This window comes from Pseudorasbora parva, chromosome 25 (genome assembly GCF_024679245.1).
Source record: "Pseudorasbora parva isolate DD20220531a chromosome 25, ASM2467924v1, whole genome shotgun sequence".
Lineage (NCBI taxonomy): Eukaryota > Metazoa > Chordata > Actinopteri > Cypriniformes > Gobionidae > Pseudorasbora > Pseudorasbora parva.
In genome coordinates, this window is record NC_090196.1 from 705,475 (window position 1) to 727,991 (window position 22,517).

A 22,517-nucleotide genomic window follows, 5' to 3' on the forward strand; every position below is an offset into this window, starting at 1 on the left:
ATGTAATAAAATAAAGTTTAAACTCATCCAGATAATCTGAATTACATATTCAGATTGACAATATTCAGATTCCTCTGCAAAACCTCCTTGCTATATTTAATAGTTTAACAACAGGGAACACGTTTGAACACATTTGAACGCATATGAACACATTATGAACAGATCTGAACACCTGAACTTGGTTAACCCTAAGTCTCTAGCATACTATTAAACTGTGTGGGGCCTCGTTCTTCTTCATTGACCTGTAACACAAGGCTCTAACGCTGACTTCCCCTGACAGCCTGTCTTAATTTGATACTGGATAACAAAAACACAATGTTAGCTGAAAAATTTGCGTATTTCTGTTTGTTAACAGGTAGCTAACACTAGTAGCATTGCAAGTTGTGTAATATTAGATATATTCTTACCTTCGTAGCTGTGTATATATGAGGCTGCATACAATTTAAAACCTTTCTCCAGCTTACTTGATGGGGCTGTGGTTGATTTCTTGCAAATACGACACATGTAAGGGGTTGAGAAAATGTAATATATAAGTTGTCCCCCCCCCCCCCCCATTAATATGTACACATTTCGTAAAGTTTTATTTTTTTTCCTTTCCACAAAAGGGGTATTGTCCTATTAAGACCTGAGTTAATATATAACATCTTTGTGGCACTACGCCACCACCCCACTAGATGGCGCATTTTGCTCACATGAAAGACGTGAGAGAGTTACTTCCCCCAGTTCAGCGCGCTCAGTAATAAACTGACTGCCGCTGTGGAAAAACATCAAACCTGTCCTCTCGTGTTTTTTTCACAGTGTAATCACCGATCCACAGTGCACACTGCCTGTGTATCATTTGCTGCCTGCCCAGATATCCCCTAGGTCTGAGGCCGGTAACACACACATCATTAACACTGATCTTCGGGATATCCTGGAGACAGCGAGTGCAGAACGTCACCATAGCTAAACCGGAAATGACTGAGCCGTAATGAGAAGAATGCGGAAGTTGTTATGGAAGTAGCGTATTGATTTGGTGTAAAGTGAACGCTACACACCACCGCGTGTGTCAAAGCAGATGCAGAAGTGAAGTCCCGTCTCTTCACCTGCACAAAACGCCACCATGCAGCTTTTCTAACTTTTGTTTTTAGGAAACCTGTGGACTCGATGTCCTGACAGGCTGGACAGAATAATTTTCCATGACAATGATAAATTAAAATAGAAAAACTACCGAAAATACACCGATTACTACAGAATACCAACCTATTCTGCACTGAGCCAATGCAGAGCTTGGCAGACGACTCCCTCTCGTGACGTAATATGACGCAATGTTGAAAAAACAGCGGTTTTTACAAACAGCCAAGGAAACGGCCACTTTATCTGCTAAATTTGTGCTCTTATGTCTTTTAAAAATATTTTAAATCCTGCATTAACTTTTCATATTACTTTTCATATTTTCAAGGTTATAACCCTAACCCTAACTCTAACCCTAACCCATATATATATATGCTCTTTAAACCTCATTCAACAATATATGTCTATCATTAAATTACTGCCTCTCCCCTATCAGCCAATCGCTGTGGTCATAGTTAGTAAGCATGATGACATCCTCCATAGAAACGAGGTCGACCCCGCCCTCACTCTCAGCCTAACGCCCGTTTCACACATACTCCCTCTGCAGTGCGTGTGCGGTGCGTATGTTTTTCCGTGCCCATGTTAACGGTTTAAAGCTTTCACACTGCACGCGGATGCGGTCCGTCAGGCGATAGTTTTCGTACCGAGTCTATTTTTTGCTGAGCTGCACTGCTGCCTTAAAGTGACAGAGCATTGTTTGCATTAAAATAAACATGTACTGATGTGAAAATCTCGTAATTTCACCACAGATGCATATAATTTAATATATACTCGTTTCAAAGTCAACACATGGCTTTTTTTCTCAGGTAAAGCAAGGAAACGACATCTTACCTGGCATTTAGGTTAAAAAAAAGTGTTATAATGGACAGCACTGGTCCTGTCTGAGCTAGAAAACAAAGTTCTTTATGACCGGCAGGATTTGTTTTAAAAGGGTTTAAAAACGAAAGAAAAGACGTGTCACCTGTTTCTGAATAGCTTATTGTAAGTTTCTAATTTAAAATGTTTGTGATTCAGCTCTTTATAATTCAACGAAGTCACCGAGTGCATCATAGAAGAAATGGCATCAGTGCTTGCTGATGGAGGTCTGTAGCGTCCAACTACTGTGAGATGAAAGGTCTTGGATAAGGTTTAAAGCTAATAGTTCATATTTTTTAACAACTGAGAAAGTAACACCTTGACTTAAAATCTATCCATAATATAAACTGCTACCCCTCCTCCCCTTTTTAGTCTATCCGCCCTGTAAACTGTATAACCCTCAATGCCTATGGCTTTATCTTTATTTGGCTCCACAAAACGAGATTCAAGAGATTTCACTCCCAATGTCTGACAGTTCCTGTAAAGAAACCGTGTAAAGTCACTGAATATTCACACTGAAGGAAGTGCCGCTGGTAAAAGCATTGAATGATCGGCTGTCTGGACTTCCTACAAGTTCATTAAATTGTTCAGTTATAATGGCCACTATGTTCTTTTGAGGAAATGTATTACCAGTTGATCTTAATACCTGGAGGAAGTGAAGGAGTGATTGTATGATAATATATGCATTTGAATTTTCTTTCTGCATAAATACTGGCCACACAAACAATCCACTCCAGGAGAGAAACTAGCGTTAGCGTGGCAGCATCTTGACGGCACAAACTGTAGAAGAAAACAGAAAAGGGTGCACAATGTACAGAAAAGATGGACAAACGGCTGAAGATGTCTACCAAAATATTAATGTTATATCTGGAAAAAAGATCACAGATCATAATGCAACGGGAGTCCAGTCATCTAAACTCACAGGTACTGAGATTAATCATGCACTCATTTCATCACATATCCGCACAAGCTTGATCAAATATGAGCTGGAGGCGTGTTTTCAGCTGATGTGTGCTGTGTTATAGAGAGAATAACATGATGTTTGTTACTCTACAGACAGTGATTGTGTGAGGATCCACCGCTTCAGAGCCGCTGCAGTGTGTATGATTCTGTTGTGTGTGCTTCTGCTGACTGCACTCACAGTGGTGTGTGTCATGTTCACGAGAGAGAGAGAACGGCTCATATCCACCAATGAGAATCTCACCAATGACAGAGACCAGCTCATATCCACCAATGAGAATCTGACCAATGACAGAGACCAGCTCAACTCCACCAATAAGAATCTGACCAATGACAGAGACCAGCTCAACTCCACCAATATCTACTTAATTCAACTAAACGTGCAGTTAAATCAAGAGAAAAGGGAACTGATGAAGATGTTTCAAGGTAACAAGTTTCACTTTTAGTAATGTTAAATGGTATAGCTATATACTATACAAAAAACATGTTTTTTTATGTGAATAAGAATAAAGAGTTTTGATTTGAGCTGTTTGTATTCACAGAGGAATGCATTTAAGTAAGTAAATAAGTAAACTTTAGTTATATAGGACCTATCACAGATAAAAATCACAAAGTTTTTTACAAAGTATATACAATTTAACAGATTAAAACACCACCAAAACGTAAAAGCCCAAATATTACCTAAAAGCTTGTCTAAATAAAAGTGTCTTCAGCTGCTTTTTAAAAGAATCAACAGATTTTGCCACATGCAACGCGGGGGGAGAGCGTTCCATAATTTAGAGGCAATCGCCTGAAAGGACCGGTCTCCCCAAGTTTTGGTTTTGGTGACAGGAAATTTTGGCCTGAGGAAGGAAGAGTGCGAGTGGAAGAGTAACGTTGGGAAAGCGTGCCCATGGGGGGCGCTGCGGAAGCCACATCATGCCCAGAGGGAATTACCATGTGGAGAATACACGTATGGACTGGCCGTGGGCAGTACAATAGACGTGCCGATTTTCGATAATGCGATTCATCACGATAATGAATATGCACGATATTGTTATCGTGGGCACTTTAGGATATCGTAAATAATAATTTATTAACAATTTATATATTTTTTTATAATGCACTCAAGAATACTTTGCCCATCAACCGTATAAATGCTCAACACCGCTGTATTCTGCGTCAAAGGGAAGTGCTCAGGTGTAAATGAGAAGCACATGAACGAGTGAAGGAGATGCGCTGCTGAAGTGCCGCTCAGTGACAGCAGAGGGCGCTGATGAACGGCAGAAGGCAGCGGTTACCCCGGAAACCAGCAAACAAACAAAAAACACCTGTAGTTTTTAAAACTGCCATTCTTTTTTTAATCTCAATGTTGTTCATCACAGCACCAAATATTTAATACTTAAAGACTTAATAGGCAATTTATTTTCAAACTTAAACATTTTTATGTTTTAATCTGGACTACAACATGCCCTAATGATTAGAACTGTTCTGATTATTTATTATTGTTTAGTAAAACTTTGAGACATATGACTTCATTAGTTAACATGTTAATTTATTATTACCAAACTGACAATGAAAAATACTTTCATTCTATCATTCTAAGTAATGTTAATTTCTAAGTTACTGTTTAATAACATTAAAATCAAAATAACTTTTTTAATGGACTTAAGATAAAACTAACAATGATCAGTATTTCTTAACTAACTTTACCAAAAACATTATACTTTCTGTACCAAATGTAGCTATTGCTCAATCTTAGTTAATGCATTAAATAATGAGACCTTATTGTAATTTGTTAGCCTACGTGTTGTTCTTTATAGCCTAATTCTTTTGCACTTTAATCTGTTTGAAAATTATACTTTTACAGCTCTGAAAAAAATCAAGGGACAACTTAACATTGATTTCTCAATGAGTGGTCTCTTTTTTTCCAGAGCTATATATATTTTTGGTGCATTATTGTATTTAAACATTTAGTTATTTTTGTTCTTACAAAAATAGTTCTTAAAGCTGTTATGCTATGGCAACACTTTTTTGTGCAACTTATTTCAATATCGTGATAATACCGTATACCGTGATAAAACTTCAGCAATTAATCGCAACATGAAAAATTGATATTGGCACATGCTTACAAACGACATACGAAAGTCCCAGGGGTGGCCCAGGCCACTTAAGGGTGGGGGAGCAACACCAAACTGAGACGGCAGGAAAGACACAGGCTCGCCGTAGGGAGCTGTACCGTGGAGAATAAACATATGGGACCGCCGTAGGGGTCACAACATATGGAACCCAGCCTAACACAAGTTCCACCAATGCATACGTGTGTTAGACCTGGCGTCAGACGCTTCGCCACGTCTGACTGCCACAGGTTGCAGAGGACTCGACAGTATTCACCATACTGGGGAACTCAACTGGAACATATAAACGCACATGTCTGTTCCATGGGGAAGAGAGTGACGCAGCAAGCCAACACTTAGAACGGGCACTTCGTAGTTACTGACTCGAGGAAGTGAGTACACAGGAAGATACCGGCTCTAAACGTAGACTATAGAATCTAGCGAATCTGTTGGGTGTCGCCCAGCCCGCAGCTCTACAAATATCTGTCAGCGAAGCGCCACGAGCCAGCGCCCAAGACGAGGCTACACCCCTGGTGGAGTGGGCTCTAATCCCAAGCGGACAGGGCACATCTTGGGAATTTATACGCCAAGACGATGGCATCCACTATCCAGTGGGCCATCCTCTGCTTGGAGACAGCCTTTCCCTTCTGCTGGCCTCCGTAAAAGACGAAGAGTTGCTCTGAGGTCCTAAAGCTCCGCGTTCTGTCCACGTAAGTCCGAAGGGCACGGACGGGACAGAAAAAAGCCAGGGCTGGGTCTGCCTCCTCCGAAGGCAGTGCTTGCAGGCTCGCCACCTGGTCCCGGAAGGGCTGTGGTGGGAACCTTGGGCACGTTTCCAGGCCGGGGTCTCAGGATCACATGAGAGTTGTCCGGCCTGAATTCCAGGCACGATTCGTTGACTGAAAAAGCCTGCATGTCCCAATGTTGCCAATGTCAGGAGTATCATCTGTAGAGACAGAATTTTTAACTCTGCTGACTGCAAAGGCTCAAAGGGAGGTCTCTGCAGTGCGGTCAGCACCAGAGAAAGGTCCCAAAAGGGTACAGAGGGATTTAGTCTCCTCGCCACCCTCAAAAATCTGACGATCAGGTCGTGCTTCCCTAAGGACTTACCACCTACCAAACGATTAGCGGCTATTGCGGCAACATAAACTTTGAGGGTGGAGGGAGACAGCCTTCTCTCCAACCCATCTTGTAGGAAGGAAAGCACGACACTGACCGAATATCTTCGGGGGTCTTCTCGGTGAGAAGAGCACCCGTAGACGAACAGGTTCCACTTCAACGCATAGAGGGGCCTCGTAGAGGGCGCTCTAGCGGAAGTGATGGTGCCTACCACAGCCTGTGGTAGGTCACCTAGAACCTCTGCATCCCGTCCAGGGACCAGACATGGAGTTTCCAGAGGTCCAGAGGGTGCCCTGTCTCTGAGTCAGGAGGTCCTTCCTCAGAGGAATGGGCCAAGGAGGCGCCGTCGCGAGAAGCATCGACTTCAATATTGCTCGACTTCAACTAGTACAGAATGCCGTAGCAAAGTTCCTCAAAAGAAAGCGTAAATTTATTCACGTATCTCCAATTCAGAAATAACTACATTGGTTACCTGTGGATTTCAGATTTGAATTTATAATTTGACTTTGTTTTTTAATCGTTAAATTCCCTGGCACCAAGCTATTTGTGGATTTCTAAAACGGAGGACCCAGATGTAGAGTGAACAATAAATGACACTTTACATTTATGCATTTTAGCAGACGCTTTTATCCAAAGCCCAATTTGTTAAACAAGGACACTTTATTAACAAGACTGAAGACGGAGGATAAAGGAAGTGACAAGGAGTGAGTTAAAACAGTAGGGCAGGGGACAGATGCCACGACTACACGCAGGGGGGGTGACCACTGAGACCAGTCCAGGGAGACAACAAACTTGAGGAAAGCGTGGGTGGCAACACCGGGCAGGGTAATGGTGGAAAAATCCAGGCAGGAACACAAGTAACCTGAGACTGGATGTTCTCTCTCAGAATCAGATCCAGTCTTGGTTGTCAGGCAGTAGGAGACAGTGGCCAGGGAAAACTCAGGGCACAGGGCAGGAACTAACACAAGACACACACAATACAAGACTACACACGCAACGTATCAGCTAAGACAGGAGGGAAAGGAGCTCAATGTAAAGGGATAAGCCATGAGGATCAGGTGAGCACAATTAGTTAAACAAGGACAAGCCCACTCTAAACAAGGGAGTGGGGTAACGGCAAACAAGGAGGCAGGGCAAAAAGACATGGCAAACACAAAGAAAGACAGAGCCATGTGCTAAGACACAACACAAACATAGAAACAATAAACAAAGACAACACAGACAAGACTGCCAGGGCAGTACCCTGACAGTACCCTACCCAATGGGAATAATGGGTTTTCTCCAATGGGTGGGGCTTGAAAATGGCCTTGGTAGTCTTAAGGAATAGATCTTGATTGTACAAAGACTTGGAGAAGAACTCAGGGACCATGACTGCATTGGCAGGGAGGGTGGATCCTTGGGGAACAGACTCAGGAAATGAAATAACATTCTTCATGACTTCATGGACAGACACAGGACTTGATTTGGGGGCTGCTGAAAATCCCACAAGGATTTCATGGACAGACACAGGACTTGACTCTGGGGTTGCTGAAAAACCCTCCTGGGCTTGACTGGCGGGCTCAGGGATTGACTCTGGTGCGCCCTCCTGGGCTTGACTGGTAGGCTCTGGGACAGCTTCCTCTGAAGCGGCGGACTCTGGAACAGGAGACAAAGCCCTCACTGCCCTTGGAACAGGAGACGAAGCTGACGCTCGACTGTGCTCGGGCTGGAGCCGACACTGGACTGTGCTCAAGGGCTGGAGCCTCTTGATTTAGGCCCTCCTGGACCAACAGGCTAGGGGCCTCTAGAAGGCCATCTGACTTGCCAACATGGTCTCTCCTTTTCCTATGCTTTCAAGGGCATGACAATTTGTACTTGACTGGCTCTGAACTGGCAGGAGCAGACTTGACCGGCTCTGAACTGGCAGGAGTGGACTCAACTGGCTCTACACTAGCAGGAGCGGACCATGGAATAGTATGAGCTGGCTTAAGAATGACAGAGACTGAGACAGAAGAGGTTCTAGAACTTGACATGATGATGGTAAGAGGGAAGAGTCATGGGATGCAATGGGAAGAGTCGTGGGATGCAACAGATCAACCTACACGTTGCCGAACTGTTCCCAAATCAGTTGGACTCTCTGGGGATGGAGTCTCCATTCTCCAGGGAGTGGCCGAACCCGTGAGAGCTCGTCAGCTGCACGGTTCAGGATCCCTGGAATATGGACAGTACGAAGGGACCTCAGATGCTTCTGATACATAGACTGCGTAGACCGCCCTTGTGGTTAATGTACGCTACAACCTCCGTGTTGTCTGACAGGACTAGTACATGTTGCCATGCCCATCTCGGGACTCAATTGCGAAAACCAGTGCTGAAGCAGTCTCATATGAAGCAATCCGAGCGGCGTTACAGCGGCTGCAGATGCCATATGCCACAGGAGCCTCTGAAATTCAGTGGAACCGCACTCTTGCTCTCGATTTGATGGAGGCAAGTCAGCAGTGACTACGCATGCTTGCTGTTAAGCTGAAAAAAAGAGATCCGAAAAAAAGAGATCCGCTGCACTGGGCAGAGTTGCTCTTCTCCCAGTTGACATAAAGGCCCAGACGGGCTAAGTGGCAGAGCACCAGAACTCTGTGTTCGGACACCTGCTCTTAAGAGTGACTCAGTATGAGCCAGTTGTCGAGGTAGTTCAGGATACAAACCCCGTGCTGCCTGGGGTTTCTTCGTGAAGATGCGAGGGGACAGAGCTAGCCAGATAGGGGCGAGAGTGGCGTGGCCCACAGGCAGCGCACACTGCCATCACCGGTCTCTGTGTTCTCAGGGATGGGACAGTCAGTTATTTCTTAACAAAAAAGTCTCCCCCCGGCCCTCCACCGACCACACCGACCCCTCCACCGACCACAGCGCCAAAGAGGCCAGCCTGGAATATGGGCGAGTGCTGGAGGCGGGGTCACTCAGCCCACCCACATCAACCAGGTAAGGCCAGGTGTTGTTCACGGACCAAAGCTGTGGACATCACCACACCCAGGGAGTGTGTGGCCACCTTGATCGCCTGGAGGGTGCGGTCGGTGGCCACACGCAGCTCGTTGAAGAGCCCTGCAGGGTCCCCGCGGATCCTTAAAAAGTCTTAAAAAAATTTTTTTTAAGGCCTTAAAAAGTCTTAAATTGTATGAAATGTCTTGAATTTTCTCAAGAGAGGTATTAAATTCCGTATGGAGCCGAGTGTGTGAAATGTCTCCGTCCGGTTTTGTGTATTTGTTTAGATGCAATTTTATAACTAACCAGCGTACCTTGGGGGCAGTATTTTTTCTGTGCGGGTGTCATCTGCATAACGTAGATCAAGAACTAGAAGGATACTAGAGGAAGTGTAGTAGTTGCAGAGTGTGAGATATGCAGGTAGCCTACACGAGTGAGCGGGAGGAGTTGGTAAGCCAGTTAGTGAAGCGCTTAGCAACATTATGGGCAAATGTCTGTTTAATGACAAGTGGTTGGAGAATGATAAATATAATGGTTGGTTGAAGAAAACTGCCAACTTGAAAGAGGCGCGATGTGATCTCTGCAACAAAAAAAAAATACTGTTGGGGACAATGGATCAAACAGTCCTAGATTCTCACGCGAAATGCGAGAAACGCAAGCGATATATTGCGGATCACTTGGGTAGTTTACCTATTCAAATGTTTACAACGGCATCACCCAGTGCTCAGCCAAGTAGGCCTAACATTACATCTGGTACAAGTAGGCCTATTGCATCGACCTCGAGTGCGTCTACGTCTGCCTTCAGTGCGTTCTCTAACACTGCCACGTTAAAGGCAGTTTATAAGCACAGTTAGCCGCCACCAATCTTACACGGCAAATGATGACATTAACACCGTCTTCCATGCGATGTTCCCGGACTCCGAGTGTGTGAGTGTGTTTAGTTGTGGCAGAGACAAGACAGCTTATCTTGCACGATTTGGCATTTGCGCCATATGTGAAAAAGGAGCTTGTGGCATGGATAAACCAGGGAAACTTTGTCATCATGTTTGATGAAAGCATGAAGAGAGCAACAAAGAGTAATCAGTTGAACCTGCATGTCAGACACTGGGTAACTGACCAGGCTGGCATTCACATGTTCAATCCCGCTATCTTGGGTCCCAATTCATGGGCCATTCTACAGCAGAGGATTTGTTGGAACATTTTAAGGCAAGCAATTCCCCTACTAGCCTTTTACTAACCAAAATCCGTAGATAGTGTTTTTATATAGTTTTCATGCTCCTTATTAAAGGAAAAAAATTCTCCCTGTAATCAAGCATTTTCATTGCAATGAATATTTGTGATGGTGGGTAAGTGTGACATCTAGTGGATTAAGGGAAAATAACACTTACCCTGGAAGTAAGCTAGGAGTACCCTATGCTGCAAATAATTAAAATGGTTTGTTTATAACAATTATAATTATATTTTAGGAATTTTAAGTCATTTTGACACAAGAGCATATCACATAGGCTAATATGTCTTGCCCATTATCTATCTTAAAGCATTTCTCCTGTACTAATGTGGAACCAAAATTAAAACCGAACTATTATGGTGGACTCAAATATATTGAAAGATAGAGAAATCAATTTCTTAAACTCCTTATAGTACCGACTATGCCACCCTGGGAATTGCCTTAGGGAACTAATTGTCCAATAGGACGCACAGGTTCGCTCTCCCCATGGCCGTTTCTCAATGGCCCTCATTTATTAATCTTGCGTAGAAACGGGACTATATGTTGTGTGTGTCTATATGTTGACGTAAGATTATGCTTACACTCCTCTCACCGCCTGATTTATGAAGCTGTGCGCACCTTTGCAATCCAGGTGTACGCAATACTTGTCCTTGATAAATGCCACGGCTGAAAACAATCGTCATTAGAATAACACGCCCCTATATATTCAAGTCTCCGCCTCCCCAACGCCCTCATTTTACGCCATGGACACACGGAAGATGGCAAAGAAGCGAAACTTCTCCGACGTGGAGATAGGGTGCATCTCAATCATCTCACTAGTCCACTAGTCGGGGCACTGATTAGGACATAAGTCAATGGGCTGACTCCCTGATCAGTGCCCTGACTACTGAACTAGTGAGATGATTGAAACGCGCGCCATCGAGACCATCACCAGGGACGTGGAAAAAAAAACGAAATTGTTTTATTTGGGAGGTTAAAGAGTGAGATTAAAGGCACCCACAAAACAAAATGTGGACCTAAATTACGAGTAGCCTACTGTTAATAGTGTGGGGGTTCAGAAGCGCACTCCAGCAGTTTAAATATCTGTTTGGATTAGAAATGACCTATCACAATGCATTATTTTACAGCACATGTTTTGAAACAATAAGCATTTAATTTCGTATCACGGCACTTGATGTAGTCACTTGATGTGATGGGTGTAGGCTACAATAGTAATGATGATGTGATGTGGAGTACCATTAATTCAATATGCGTACTTGTCTGTACTTGTGTTCTCGTTGACTTGTGGGACTTGTGTCCTTGATCCTTCCCTTGTGTCCTTGTTCTCACACAGACCAGCAAAAGGTCAATAGCGGATGAGAAACCCAGCTTAATTTAAAAATACTACTGTTCATGTGTCAAAAAATTATTTTTAAGACTTTTTCAGGCGAGAATGTACTTGTTTAATGATTGAATATGTGGTTTATTTATTTTAAAAAAAGCACAAATTTGGTGCTCAGTGGTCGTTAACCCGCCAAGAGCAGCCTTTTCTTGGCTAGACCTTCTGACGTCTGCCGCCAACTCTGGTGTGGTAAAACATCAGGGCCCGTATTTATCAAGCTTCTCAAAGTGCTATTTTAGTCTTAAGTGCTGAGAATTCATGACATTTACTCCTACTTTCAAACTTAAGTATAAAAGCAAGTTATCAAATTTCTTAAAGCTAAGAATCACTCTTCCTCTCGCCGTTATTTAAGACAGCTCGAGAGGTCTCTCAAGTGGTTAGGAGTTGCCAGTAGGGGCTTGTGATGGCGCTATGGAGACAGAGACGTGCGCAAATCTTTCAATAGAGGGAGAATGTGTTTGAAATGTTTGACGACAAATAGTTCATCAAACAGTATCGTTTGGACAGAGCAGGCATCATCTTTTTCAGCGCTGGTTAATGTTGGGTTTTATAAAAAAAAAACAAGAAAAACACTGTTCGAGCAATTCAGCAAGCAATGCGTTAGAAAACGTTCATCTCAAAGACGAGTTCGTTCAGAATCAGTTACATATAGCAGATCAGCTGACTCGATTTCCTTCTCATACATTCCCGCAGCGTCACAGTGCATTTCCCTATTGAAGCCCAGCGTCCATTGACTTCAGTGGGGCTGTTTTAAACGTTTTTTTTCAGCGCTTCGAAACTAGACGGTCATTGGATAAATGCTGCGATTATGTCCCGCCCACGGACGCTCAGCGTCTCTGGGGGTGAATGGGGAGTGGGCTGGCCCGGACGCTAAGCTTCTGCGTGATGATTGGAGGTTCTGTCAAAAGACTGCATCTCCTTTTGACTGACAGCAATTCTGTACTATAAGGAATCACACAAGCTAGGCTATTCACGCTCAGTCTCATCGCGGATTTCTCAAGTTCACTCAAAATAAAAACTGCTGCAACCTATTTCTTTGATATTTGCTAGGCGAAATTGCTTGATTTTCATCAAACATTTCACACAATTACACACCACATTCCTGTTTTACAGAGTTTAATATTTTTTATAGCTCTGCTGGCCATTGAGAGGACACTGGTCAAGTCACTTGAAAGGACTCCTAGTTGGTACGACAGGGTCACAGACCATTTTCTTGAAAAGGAACGTAGGGCAGAATTTAAATAAATAGACAATTTTATGATGTAGGCCGAAAATGAGCTTCCCCTCTCTGACAGACCAGTAGCTGCCACTGCTATTCAGTGATTGGTTCATGCCTATGACATCATCCAAAATTCCATTTGTGGCACAGCAAAGTGTCGTAAATCCACTCTAAAGCCGGGTGCACACTGTGCGATTTTGGCCACGATTTGGCCATCTGGGACAAATTTAGGAAATCCTAAAAGATTCCTCAGATCCTAGGCTAAAATCTGACATCTTTGGTCGTTAGTTTGACATGTCCACCGGCAGCCGATTAATGAGCGCTGCGATCAAATTTTACCTCAGACGAAATTCTGGCAGTGTCAGAAGATTTGGCACAGAATCCTGCAGTGTGACTTCTCCTACGATTAAAAGTCAAATATCTCCGTTTTTCAAGACAAACTATGACCAAAACGAGTGCTAGAGATTTCTTTGTAGCCAGCATTTCAGTCCCGCGTGTAATGCAGCTCACTGTCACTGAACGCGTCATTCATTGATGATATGAACTCCGGGTGAGTTTTCTTGCGCGCGTCCGTTTTTAGCGCGCCTTCACTATCGTGCAGTCTGACATTAATGTCAACTGAGATCTTACAGTGTGACATGGCGACCATGTTCGTACAGTCTGACAAGGGACATTCGCAAAGGATTTTGAAAAATCGCACAGTGTGCAGGACCCTTAAGACTGACACTTCAGATTTAGTCCTACACTTTACTTAAAGTATGATTGGGATGCTTGATAACTAACTTTTAAGCGCAGCTTTGAGACAATCCTTTTTTTACTCTTAAGTCAATTCTTAGCAGTGTTCTTGTAAATAATTCTAAGATGTTTGATAAATACGGGCCCAGGGCCCGTATTTATCAAGCTTCTCAAAGTGCTATTTTAGTCTTAAGTGCTGAAAATTCATGAAATTTACTACTTTCAAACTTAGGTATAAAAGCAAGTTATCAAATTTCTTAAAGCTAAGAATCACTCTTACTCTTGCAGTTATTTGAGGCAGCTCGAGAGGTCTCTCAAGTGGTTAGGAGTTACCAGTAGGGGCTGGTGATGGCACTGAGGAGACAGAGACGTGTGCAAATCTTTCAATAGAGGGAGAATGTGTTCGGAATATTTGACGATGAGCAGTTAATCAAACAGTATCATTTGGACAGCAGGCATCATCTTTTTCAGCGCTGGTTAATGTTGGGTTTTATAAATAAATAAAAAACGCTGTTCGAGTAATTCAGCAAGCAGTAGCGTATACCTGTCAAGTATCCCGTTTTGGCCGGGAAAGTCCCGTATTTTACCCTTCTTTCCCGCCGTCCTCCCGTATTCGTATTTTCCCGTAAATCTCCCGTATTTTAACCTGCGTTATTAAAAAATAATAATACCGGAGTAAAAAAACAAAAAAAAAACTAACCTCGCGATAACTGCCATCTGCAGCCTACAGGTGGCCGTTGTCGCGAGGTTATAGTGTGTGAGGTCAGATGACGACGAGTGACAACGCGGGGAAAAACAAAACAGACGGATGATGGACGTAACTAACGATAGAGATGGAAGGCACTCCTGCCAACAAACCCAAACCCTGTGTAAATACCGTGATCAATGGGACAGCGAATTTAATTTTCTGAGGAGGAGCAGATGGGGGACAGTCACGCGTTTTGTAAGTTTTGTAACTGCGACTTCATCATGTGCGACAGGGGAAGATCTTTTAAAGTGACAGTATTCACTTATAATGACAATGTAAAGAACAGAAGTAATTGCTCACTAAATATGCTCTGTTCTTGAGTAAATAACTTCAGTACCATTAAGAAGGATTAATCTATATATAATTTTTAACTTATGCAGTGCAAACTAATACCAATTTCTGTATATTTCCCACTTGATAAGTTGTTATACATGTAGGAAGAGCACAGGTACAAACAAAATGTATTATTATTATTATGGGTTTATGTGACGATTTACCGATTTATATATATATATATATATATATATATATATATATATATTATATATATATATATATTTCTCACCAAGTCCGCATTTTCCTCCTCCAAATGAAGGACACTTTCCTCTAGTGGAGGGGGATTCTCTTCTGGATCTGATCCGAGTTCAAGTCCTTCCAGAGCCTCTGACTCTGACCCCAATTGACCCTTAATCAAGGAACAATGTAACGTTCTTACTTGCCTTAAGTCATCAACAGGAGCAATAGTGTACACTACACCACCATCCTCAGGTCCTCGCAAAACCTGATATACCAAAGGGCTCCAAAGATCACTGATCACATGACGGCCCTGGATCCCATAATTGCGAAGGTACACCAACTGCCCTAAGACAAGCGGCGGATCCCGAACCCGCAAATCATGCTGCTCTTTGCGCTTCTCTGCTGCAGCCAACAATCGTTCTTGAGCTCCCTCAAAAGCTACCTGTAATCTCGTTTTGTGCTCTAACACCCACTCGTGTAGTGTTACTCGAGCTTAGAAGGGGTCGCAATAGGTTGTGAAGCGTACGGTTAAACCGCTCATATTGTCCATTTCCGGCTGGATGGTATGGAGTGGTTTGTAACTTCACAATCCCATAGAGGGCACATAATTGGCAAATTAGGCTGGACACAAAATTCCGGCCCTGGTCCGCATAAAGACGAGCTGGGGCACCGAATTTACAGAACCATTCAGTAACTAGCAGCCGTGCCACTGTCTCTGCCCGCTGATCCCGAGTCAGGATAGCGACCGTTTACTTACTAAAAACATCAGTCATTATCAGCATGTTCTCCACTCCTGAACTAGATGGCTATAAAACTGTAAAATCAATAGCGGTGGTCTTGTTAGGGCGGGAAGCCAACAAATAGCCTATAGATCCCCGAGCTGGTGGCCGCGTATCTTTTGACACTTGCCAACGTTCACACTGCTGGCACAAAACTTGCCACTTCAGCTGCTTCACCAGGCCAGTAGCATCGTTGCCGGACAAGCTCAAGGGTGCGTTCCACCCCTTGATGGCCATGGTTTGGGATCAACTCCTCTGTTTTTAAAATGGTTGGCAAAACTAACTGTAGTGCCTCCTCTTTACCATCGGGGCATATCACCCTTCGATACAAGACTCCACCTTGCTCTATCAGACGTTTCCACTGTCATAACGGGACCAAACCTTGCCTCGATAGCTTTCGTTTCTCTTCCGGACCAGGATATCTTCTGTGTCTCCAGAATCTCAAGACTTCACTAATCACTGGGTCATCAGCCTGTAAGGACTTCAGGTCTACAGGAAAGCTAGGAAACATAGACATGGTACACTGGGTGGCTAAAGCTACAAAATCCGCCCCCATTGCTCTCCTCAACACCGATGGTACTATGGTGTCAGAACCCAGTTCTCACGCTGTAATTGGAGAACGCAATCTAGACAAAGCATCTGCATTTGCATTGCTCTTACCTGACCTATACTTGAGGTCAAAATCAAAGGCAGCCAATTGAGCAGCCCATCTCTGTTCCGTAGCCCCCAACTTGGCGTTAGCCAAGTAACTGAGGGGGTTGTTATCAGTGTACACTATACACCTGTTCCCCAACAAATATTCTCTGAAGCAATCAGTCATAGCCCACTTAAGTGCTAAAAACTCCACCTTCATGCTGCTGTAGTTGGACATGTTCCGTTCGTTAGGTCTAAGGCTCCAGCTAAGGCTACGCCACTGGTCGCACCTTACCGTCCTGTTCCTGTGAGAGGACTGCCCCAAGCCCTCCATGGCTTGCATCCACCTAAAAAAAAAAGGGTTTGGCAAAATCAGCATATGTCAGAACTGGGGCAGTGGTAAGCCTACTCTTTAACCCCTCAAAACAGTCTTGACACTCTCCACTCCAGGCACAAGAGAATGCATATTGCCCCTGCTGCCCTGACCTATGCTTACTCCCTGTCAGCTCCCCTACCAGAAGATGTAGAGGGGCCGCCAACTTTGCAAAACCATCTACAAAACGCCAGTAGTAGCTGGCGAAGCCTAGGAAATAACGCAGCTCTTTAACACTAGAGGGAGTTAATTAGTTGATTCAGATGATTAGGTTAATAGGTTGTTTAGAGAAACTTTTCATGATATGCTAATTTTTTGAGATAGGAATTTTGGGTTTTCATGAGCTGTATGCCAAAATCATCAGTATTAAAACAATAAAAGACCTGATATATTTCAGTTGGTGTGCAATGAATCTAAAATACATGAACGTTTAATTTTTAAAATAATGAACTTTATCACAATCTGCTAACTTTTTTAGAAGGACCGGTATACATTTTTCTTGATATACAAAAAAAAAAGAAGAAAAAAAAAGAGAGATTAAACATTTTATGAAATGCATATTCATGTTTTGTAAATGATCAGTTAATAATTTACAAATAAATTGCAAATGAATTGTAACGGAATTTAAAAAACATAAAATGTTAGTATATAACTTGTTAATCATTTAGAAATGTTTTGTAAATGATAAGTTCATAATTAAATAACCACTTATAAATGACTTACAACTCTTACATGACTTTATTATAAAGTGCTACTTGTTTATCATATACTTTTCTTCAAATGTACTGAAACATTTTTGTGCATTATTACAGGTGATTTGATTGCACAGCAATTTAAAAAGGTCCTTATTAATGAGGCCACGCTCCCGAATTCATGTCCTTCAGGCCCTCGGAGAAATCCAGAGGGGAAATATTTTTTCAGCAATATCTTCAGTAGAGGTCGACCGATTCATCGTATTTGCCGTTTAATCGGCACCGATATCTGATTGGTGGAACAATCGTTATCTTCAAAAATCAATACCGATAGTTTTTCCAGTTTGCATCCATTGCGGGAGCGGCTGAGAAGGGGCTGTCATTACACAGTAGCCACGAGAGCTCTGAGAAGGGTCTGCTGGTATTATATAGCGCGAGAGCGGCCCCTAGAGGCCAAATAAAAAACTATCACGGTTTACATTAACACGTGAGGACACGTGAGGCTGCACGCTTCACAGACCGCTGCACAGAGCGCGCTGACACATCTGGCGCGCGTTTAAAACACCGAACGGGAAACGGTATGAATACAACTGAAGTACATGTTGCCAAATCATTATAAAGTATTTTTTTTTTGGTGACTAGATGCTTTAGCAGTGAAAGAACAGCAGTATGTATGTACTTTACTTTGTCGTCGAGGCTGAGAGGACACTAACATTAGCAGTAACATTTACCTCAAGCAGTTAAAGCGATGTAACAACTAGTGCTGTAAGAAACCAGACTGTATGGTCATGCATCCGACAGAAATATAAACACATCAGAAACGTATTCGATTTCAATACATATTTTGTTATTTTGATAAGAAAACCGTCAAGTGTTCTAAAAAAGCAAACTGTTTGGATTTATATGAAATAACACTTAATATAATACAATAATCTATTATAATACATTATATCCAATATTCCTTTTGTAACATTAAGTAAGGTTAATAAATGCTGTAGAAGTATTATTCATTTAGTTTTATTTTTTAACCTTTTTATACACTATGAACTAACATGAATGATTAAGATACAATTGTATTGCTCTATTATTACACAGTGTAAAATGTATATTGCATATCATTCATGTAAGCTAGCTAAATAAGCTAATAAATCATTGTTAACAAATGGGACTTGCAGTCTGTTACCTGACATTCACTTACATGTTTCTAGGAAACATTTATTTGTAATATTTTAATGTTTTAGTTATTTTCTGTAGATTTTTTTCTGTTAGAACTTGTCATTTTAATATATTTAGAACATTTTCATGGTTCAGTACTGTTTTTTTTATTTCTTGTAATAAAGTTCAGCACTGTTTTGTGTTTTTTTTAAATTTATTATTATTATTATTATTATTATTATTATTATTATTATTTTAATCTAGTATCTTTTTAAAAACTATCGGTTGATTAATCGGCTATCGGCAAGCTTAGTCCAACCTAGCTATCGGTATCGGTAAAATCCACTATCACAGTTATCACCCAGAGGCTGATTTGTGACCATGTTAAAGTTTATGGGGGGGTAGCAGAAGTGCCTCTGACCAAGGAGCTCATCAGTTACTGTGCTTCGGCACGCAGTCGCTACAGGGAGCACTTAGAGGAGGAACAACGCAAAAAGGAAAAAGAGAAACATTGAAGATGATCTGGAAGGGCTGAAGAAAAAGAAGAGGTCCATTGAAGAGGTTTGTAAGTCACTTGAAAGTGATGCAGACTGAATGGCAGAACAGGCAGAATATTCCGGAGGCTCCAAAATGGTCACGCTGATTACAAAGTCTAGCACAATGAGAAGACTGGACAAAGAAAAGCAGGAGTTGAAGGGAGTAAATGGACAAATCAGGACAAATTCTTTGAGCTAAAAAAATGAACACCTCATTCTTATTTGTTATTTTTTAAATGGCACTTTATTTTTTTATATATTATATTTTTTATACTGATTTTGTTACCATTTGCAGTGGATTTTTTGTGTTATTTATGTACTTCGAGGTGTACATTTTGAGGTTATTTGAGGTGCAGGATCACCCTCTACATTAGGGCTCATCTTATACAATTTTAATTTCTCATATAATGCCAGCTACATTTATTGTTCAGCTGGTACTATTTGCCATTTATTTTTGAAATATTCCAAGGTGCTTGCATTAGTAACTCAGTTTTCTCCTTGCTGCTACAGTGCCGCAACTCCAGGCCCGAAACACAAGACTCAGCTTATCTAAGCTGTTTGCATATCTAACAGTTGACATTTATGCACCTTTGTTCACCAAATTTGTGTTAAAGTTAATTTAAATAAAGCTATTGCAGAAAACTGTTTTGTCGTATTTATCTTTTTTGCCTTGGTAAAGTCTTAATTTTTCCATTTAGATGTCTTGAAACGGTCTTAAAAGTCTTTAAATTTGCACTTAAAAAGTGTGCAGATACCCTGCCCTGGATTGGATCAACCCACGTGCATGTGCAAAGGGGCGGCAGCTTACCCCGTAGCTCTGCAGGACTTTGCCACCGAGCCTGACCATGTCACATGTAAGCACTCCGTGGACAGTGTGGAGTGTTCAACTGTGGGGAGGGACCCCAGTGTACCCTTAGGCCACGGCCCCATCGAGGGCAGAGAAGGTGGAGGAGGCCACCAAATGGTCACGGGAAGACACAAGGACTTCCAGGACAGTGTGAGCTCCTCATGCATCTCGGGAATGAAGAGGAATTGGGGGCGGGGCCAAACAGCTGTCAGGTGCTGCCCCAAAAACCAATCGCCCAACCGTGAGTGCTCGTGACAGGGCGGAAGTTCCACACCAGTCCGAGGCAGATCCAAGCAATGCTAGACTGGAACAGTCCGAAGGGGGAGCACCGCCGAATCATCATACTCAAAGGATTGGGGCGTTAACAGACAGTCCCACGGCTTCAGTCCAAGCACTCGCGGGTAGCGATGTGCGAGAGAGGAGTGTGGCCCGAGGAATGATCGTCGGGGTCCTTTATACCACAGCACTGCCCTCAGGTCACGCTGGCCACCAGCCAAAGTACCAGCTCTCTCAGAGACGGTATATCGGGGTGTGCCAGAGGGGACTCTATCTCTTTACAGAGATCATTGAGTCTCGACCACAACATTGCGATGGTCATGTTCCCACAGTGGGAACACGGCACATCCACAAACACTGCCCAAACGTGCTGAAGCCTAAACACGTCAGGCAGTGAATGCGCCCAAATACAGCAATGGAGATCGATTGCACCTGGAAGTGAGCGGGCAAACCGTCTTGAAAAAGACGTGCAAAAATACTCTTTTTTTGAGAGGAAAGCTCTGCAGAGTGCCGAAGCGCCCAGGGAAAACACACACAGCTGTTGCAGATTACTGCACAGATCAGCAGGCAGGCAACGTGAGACCGCTGGAACGCGCCGTTACACCAACACCCTAGAGAACCGCTCGTCTCGAAGACTGAAGAGAGGACTTCAGAATTCAGGCTTGCAGGAGTGAAGAGATGCTCTTGGCCACGAAGCAGAAACATAATGCGATCATGTCAGCGTACTTCTATATATACCCACATGGTGGGGCGGACTTACGCTATGCAAATTCCGCATGTCCATGGCATTGGCACTTCCATTGGGTGTTTTCTAGATTTCGAAGATGATTGGCTTCTAGGCGAAACCCCCATTCGTCAGTCACTGACGTTACTCTGAATGACTGAATGAAAGGGAACCAGATCTGCTTTTCTCACAACTTGTAAAACAGCCTTAAACATTTGTTTAAACTGAAAAATCAATCTGACGCATCAACATCTTAATTTAAACACTGTTGTGTATTTGTGTGTTATTTTTTTCTTGTTTCTATCTATATAAAAAACAAAGATACTTTAAATTAATAAACAAAAAAAATAATCTGTTTTTCTATCTTAATTGTTTTATGACTAATAGCTGTCAAGTTGGTGAATGGACCCAACCTCTGTGCTGGAAGAGTGGAGGTTCTCCATAATGGAACATGGGGAACAGTGTGTGATGATCTGTGGGATTCTGCAGACGCGGCAGTGGTGTGTCGACAACTGGGCTGTGGGAGTGTTATAGAGGCAAAGAGTAATGCTTACTTTGGACAAGGTTCTGGACTAATATGGTTGGATGATGTCCAGTGTAGTGGGAGTGAATCTACACTGGCAAACTGCTCAGCAAATGCATGGGGATCACATAACTGTGGGCACGGTGAAGATGCTGGAGTCGTCTGCCAAGGTGAGTCAAACACATTTATACAACTGATGTGTTGTAATTTGTGTTCATCTCACCACTGACATTGTAATTTTTGGATCAAACATCATTTAAGGTGTGGCCAGTTATGACCAATTGCCCCTCTCTTAAGGCTGCAACATACTCTGCAAGAACAGAGACAAAAGTTCTCGCTTCCAGGGCTGAGAGAACAAAATGACATCATTTAGTTCTCACAACCCAGGTTTGGGAGTTCTCGCAGCTTGTTCTCGACACATTGCCTGAGCAGAACTTTTTCTTGCGGGTGTCCGAGAACTATTGTGTGATTGGTCAGACATTTAATGTGGGCGAGGTTAATGCGGAGAAACGCAGATGATCGCTACCTGCTTTTCTCATAAAGTATGAATGTACTGGCAAGAACAAACTTTGTTCTTGTTCTTGCCACCACGAGAAAAAGAACAAATTTCTTTGTTCTTGCAGAGAATGTTCCAAGCTTTAGTCCAAGGCCCCGGTTGAGGACTTTTAACTTAACAGCATGAGAACACTCCCATCAGAGTTCTTCAATCAGAGCTGTTCAATCATTTGGGATTAATGTAAACTGCAGGGAGTTGGTCAACTGAATTATCTGAAAGATTGGTGAGACATTATTAACTTGTAGAGTCGCTTTACTGTATTATCAACACAAGGACGACAAAAGTGTAAGAAAATACATTTTATTAACAGAAAGATAAACAAGAGTAAATCAACACAACTACTAAATTAACACCATAAATTAGAAAGTGCATTAGTGGCATAAAACACAAATGATTAAGTTGGCTTTGGCTATGGCAGAGTTGTGTGATCTTATGGAAAGAAACATAGTTGTTTCTATGAATGTAATAAATGACCCCTAATGCAAGTTTGAAAATCATATA

At 42.6% G+C, this 22,517-nt stretch overlaps 2 protein-coding genes across 2 annotated transcripts in view; both read left to right on the forward strand.

The window, feature by feature from the left end:
* LOC137064345 (endonuclease domain-containing 1 protein-like) overlaps positions 1–22,517 on the forward strand; it is a 116,869-nt gene that overhangs the window by 10,290 nt on the left and 84,062 nt on the right. The gene's annotated exons all lie outside the window — the stretch shown is intronic.
* Positions 1,754–21,810, forward strand: LOC137064344 (deleted in malignant brain tumors 1 protein-like). Its single transcript, XM_067435699.1, has 4 exons — positions 1,754–2,892; positions 3,025–3,354; positions 21,325–21,630; positions 21,758–21,810. Exons 1-4 carry the CDS (start codon positions 2,778–2,780, stop codon positions 21,808–21,810), a joined length of 804 nt encoding a protein of 267 aa, XP_067291800.1. The 5' UTR covers positions 1,754–2,777.

Bases quoted from the DNA above. Each gene is read 5' to 3' on its own strand.
- LOC137064344 (XM_067435699.1), top strand. From the start codon at position 2,778: ATGTACAGAAAAGATGGACAAACGGCTGAAGATGTCTACCAAAATATT. The intron at 2,893-3,024 runs GTACTGAGATTA...GTTACTCTACAG, and splicing joins CCAGTCATCTAAACTCACAG to ACAGTGATTGTGTGAGGATC. The intron at 3,355-21,324 runs GTAACAAGTTTC...TATGACTAATAG, and splicing joins ACTGATGAAGATGTTTCAAG to CTGTCAAGTTGGTGAATGGA.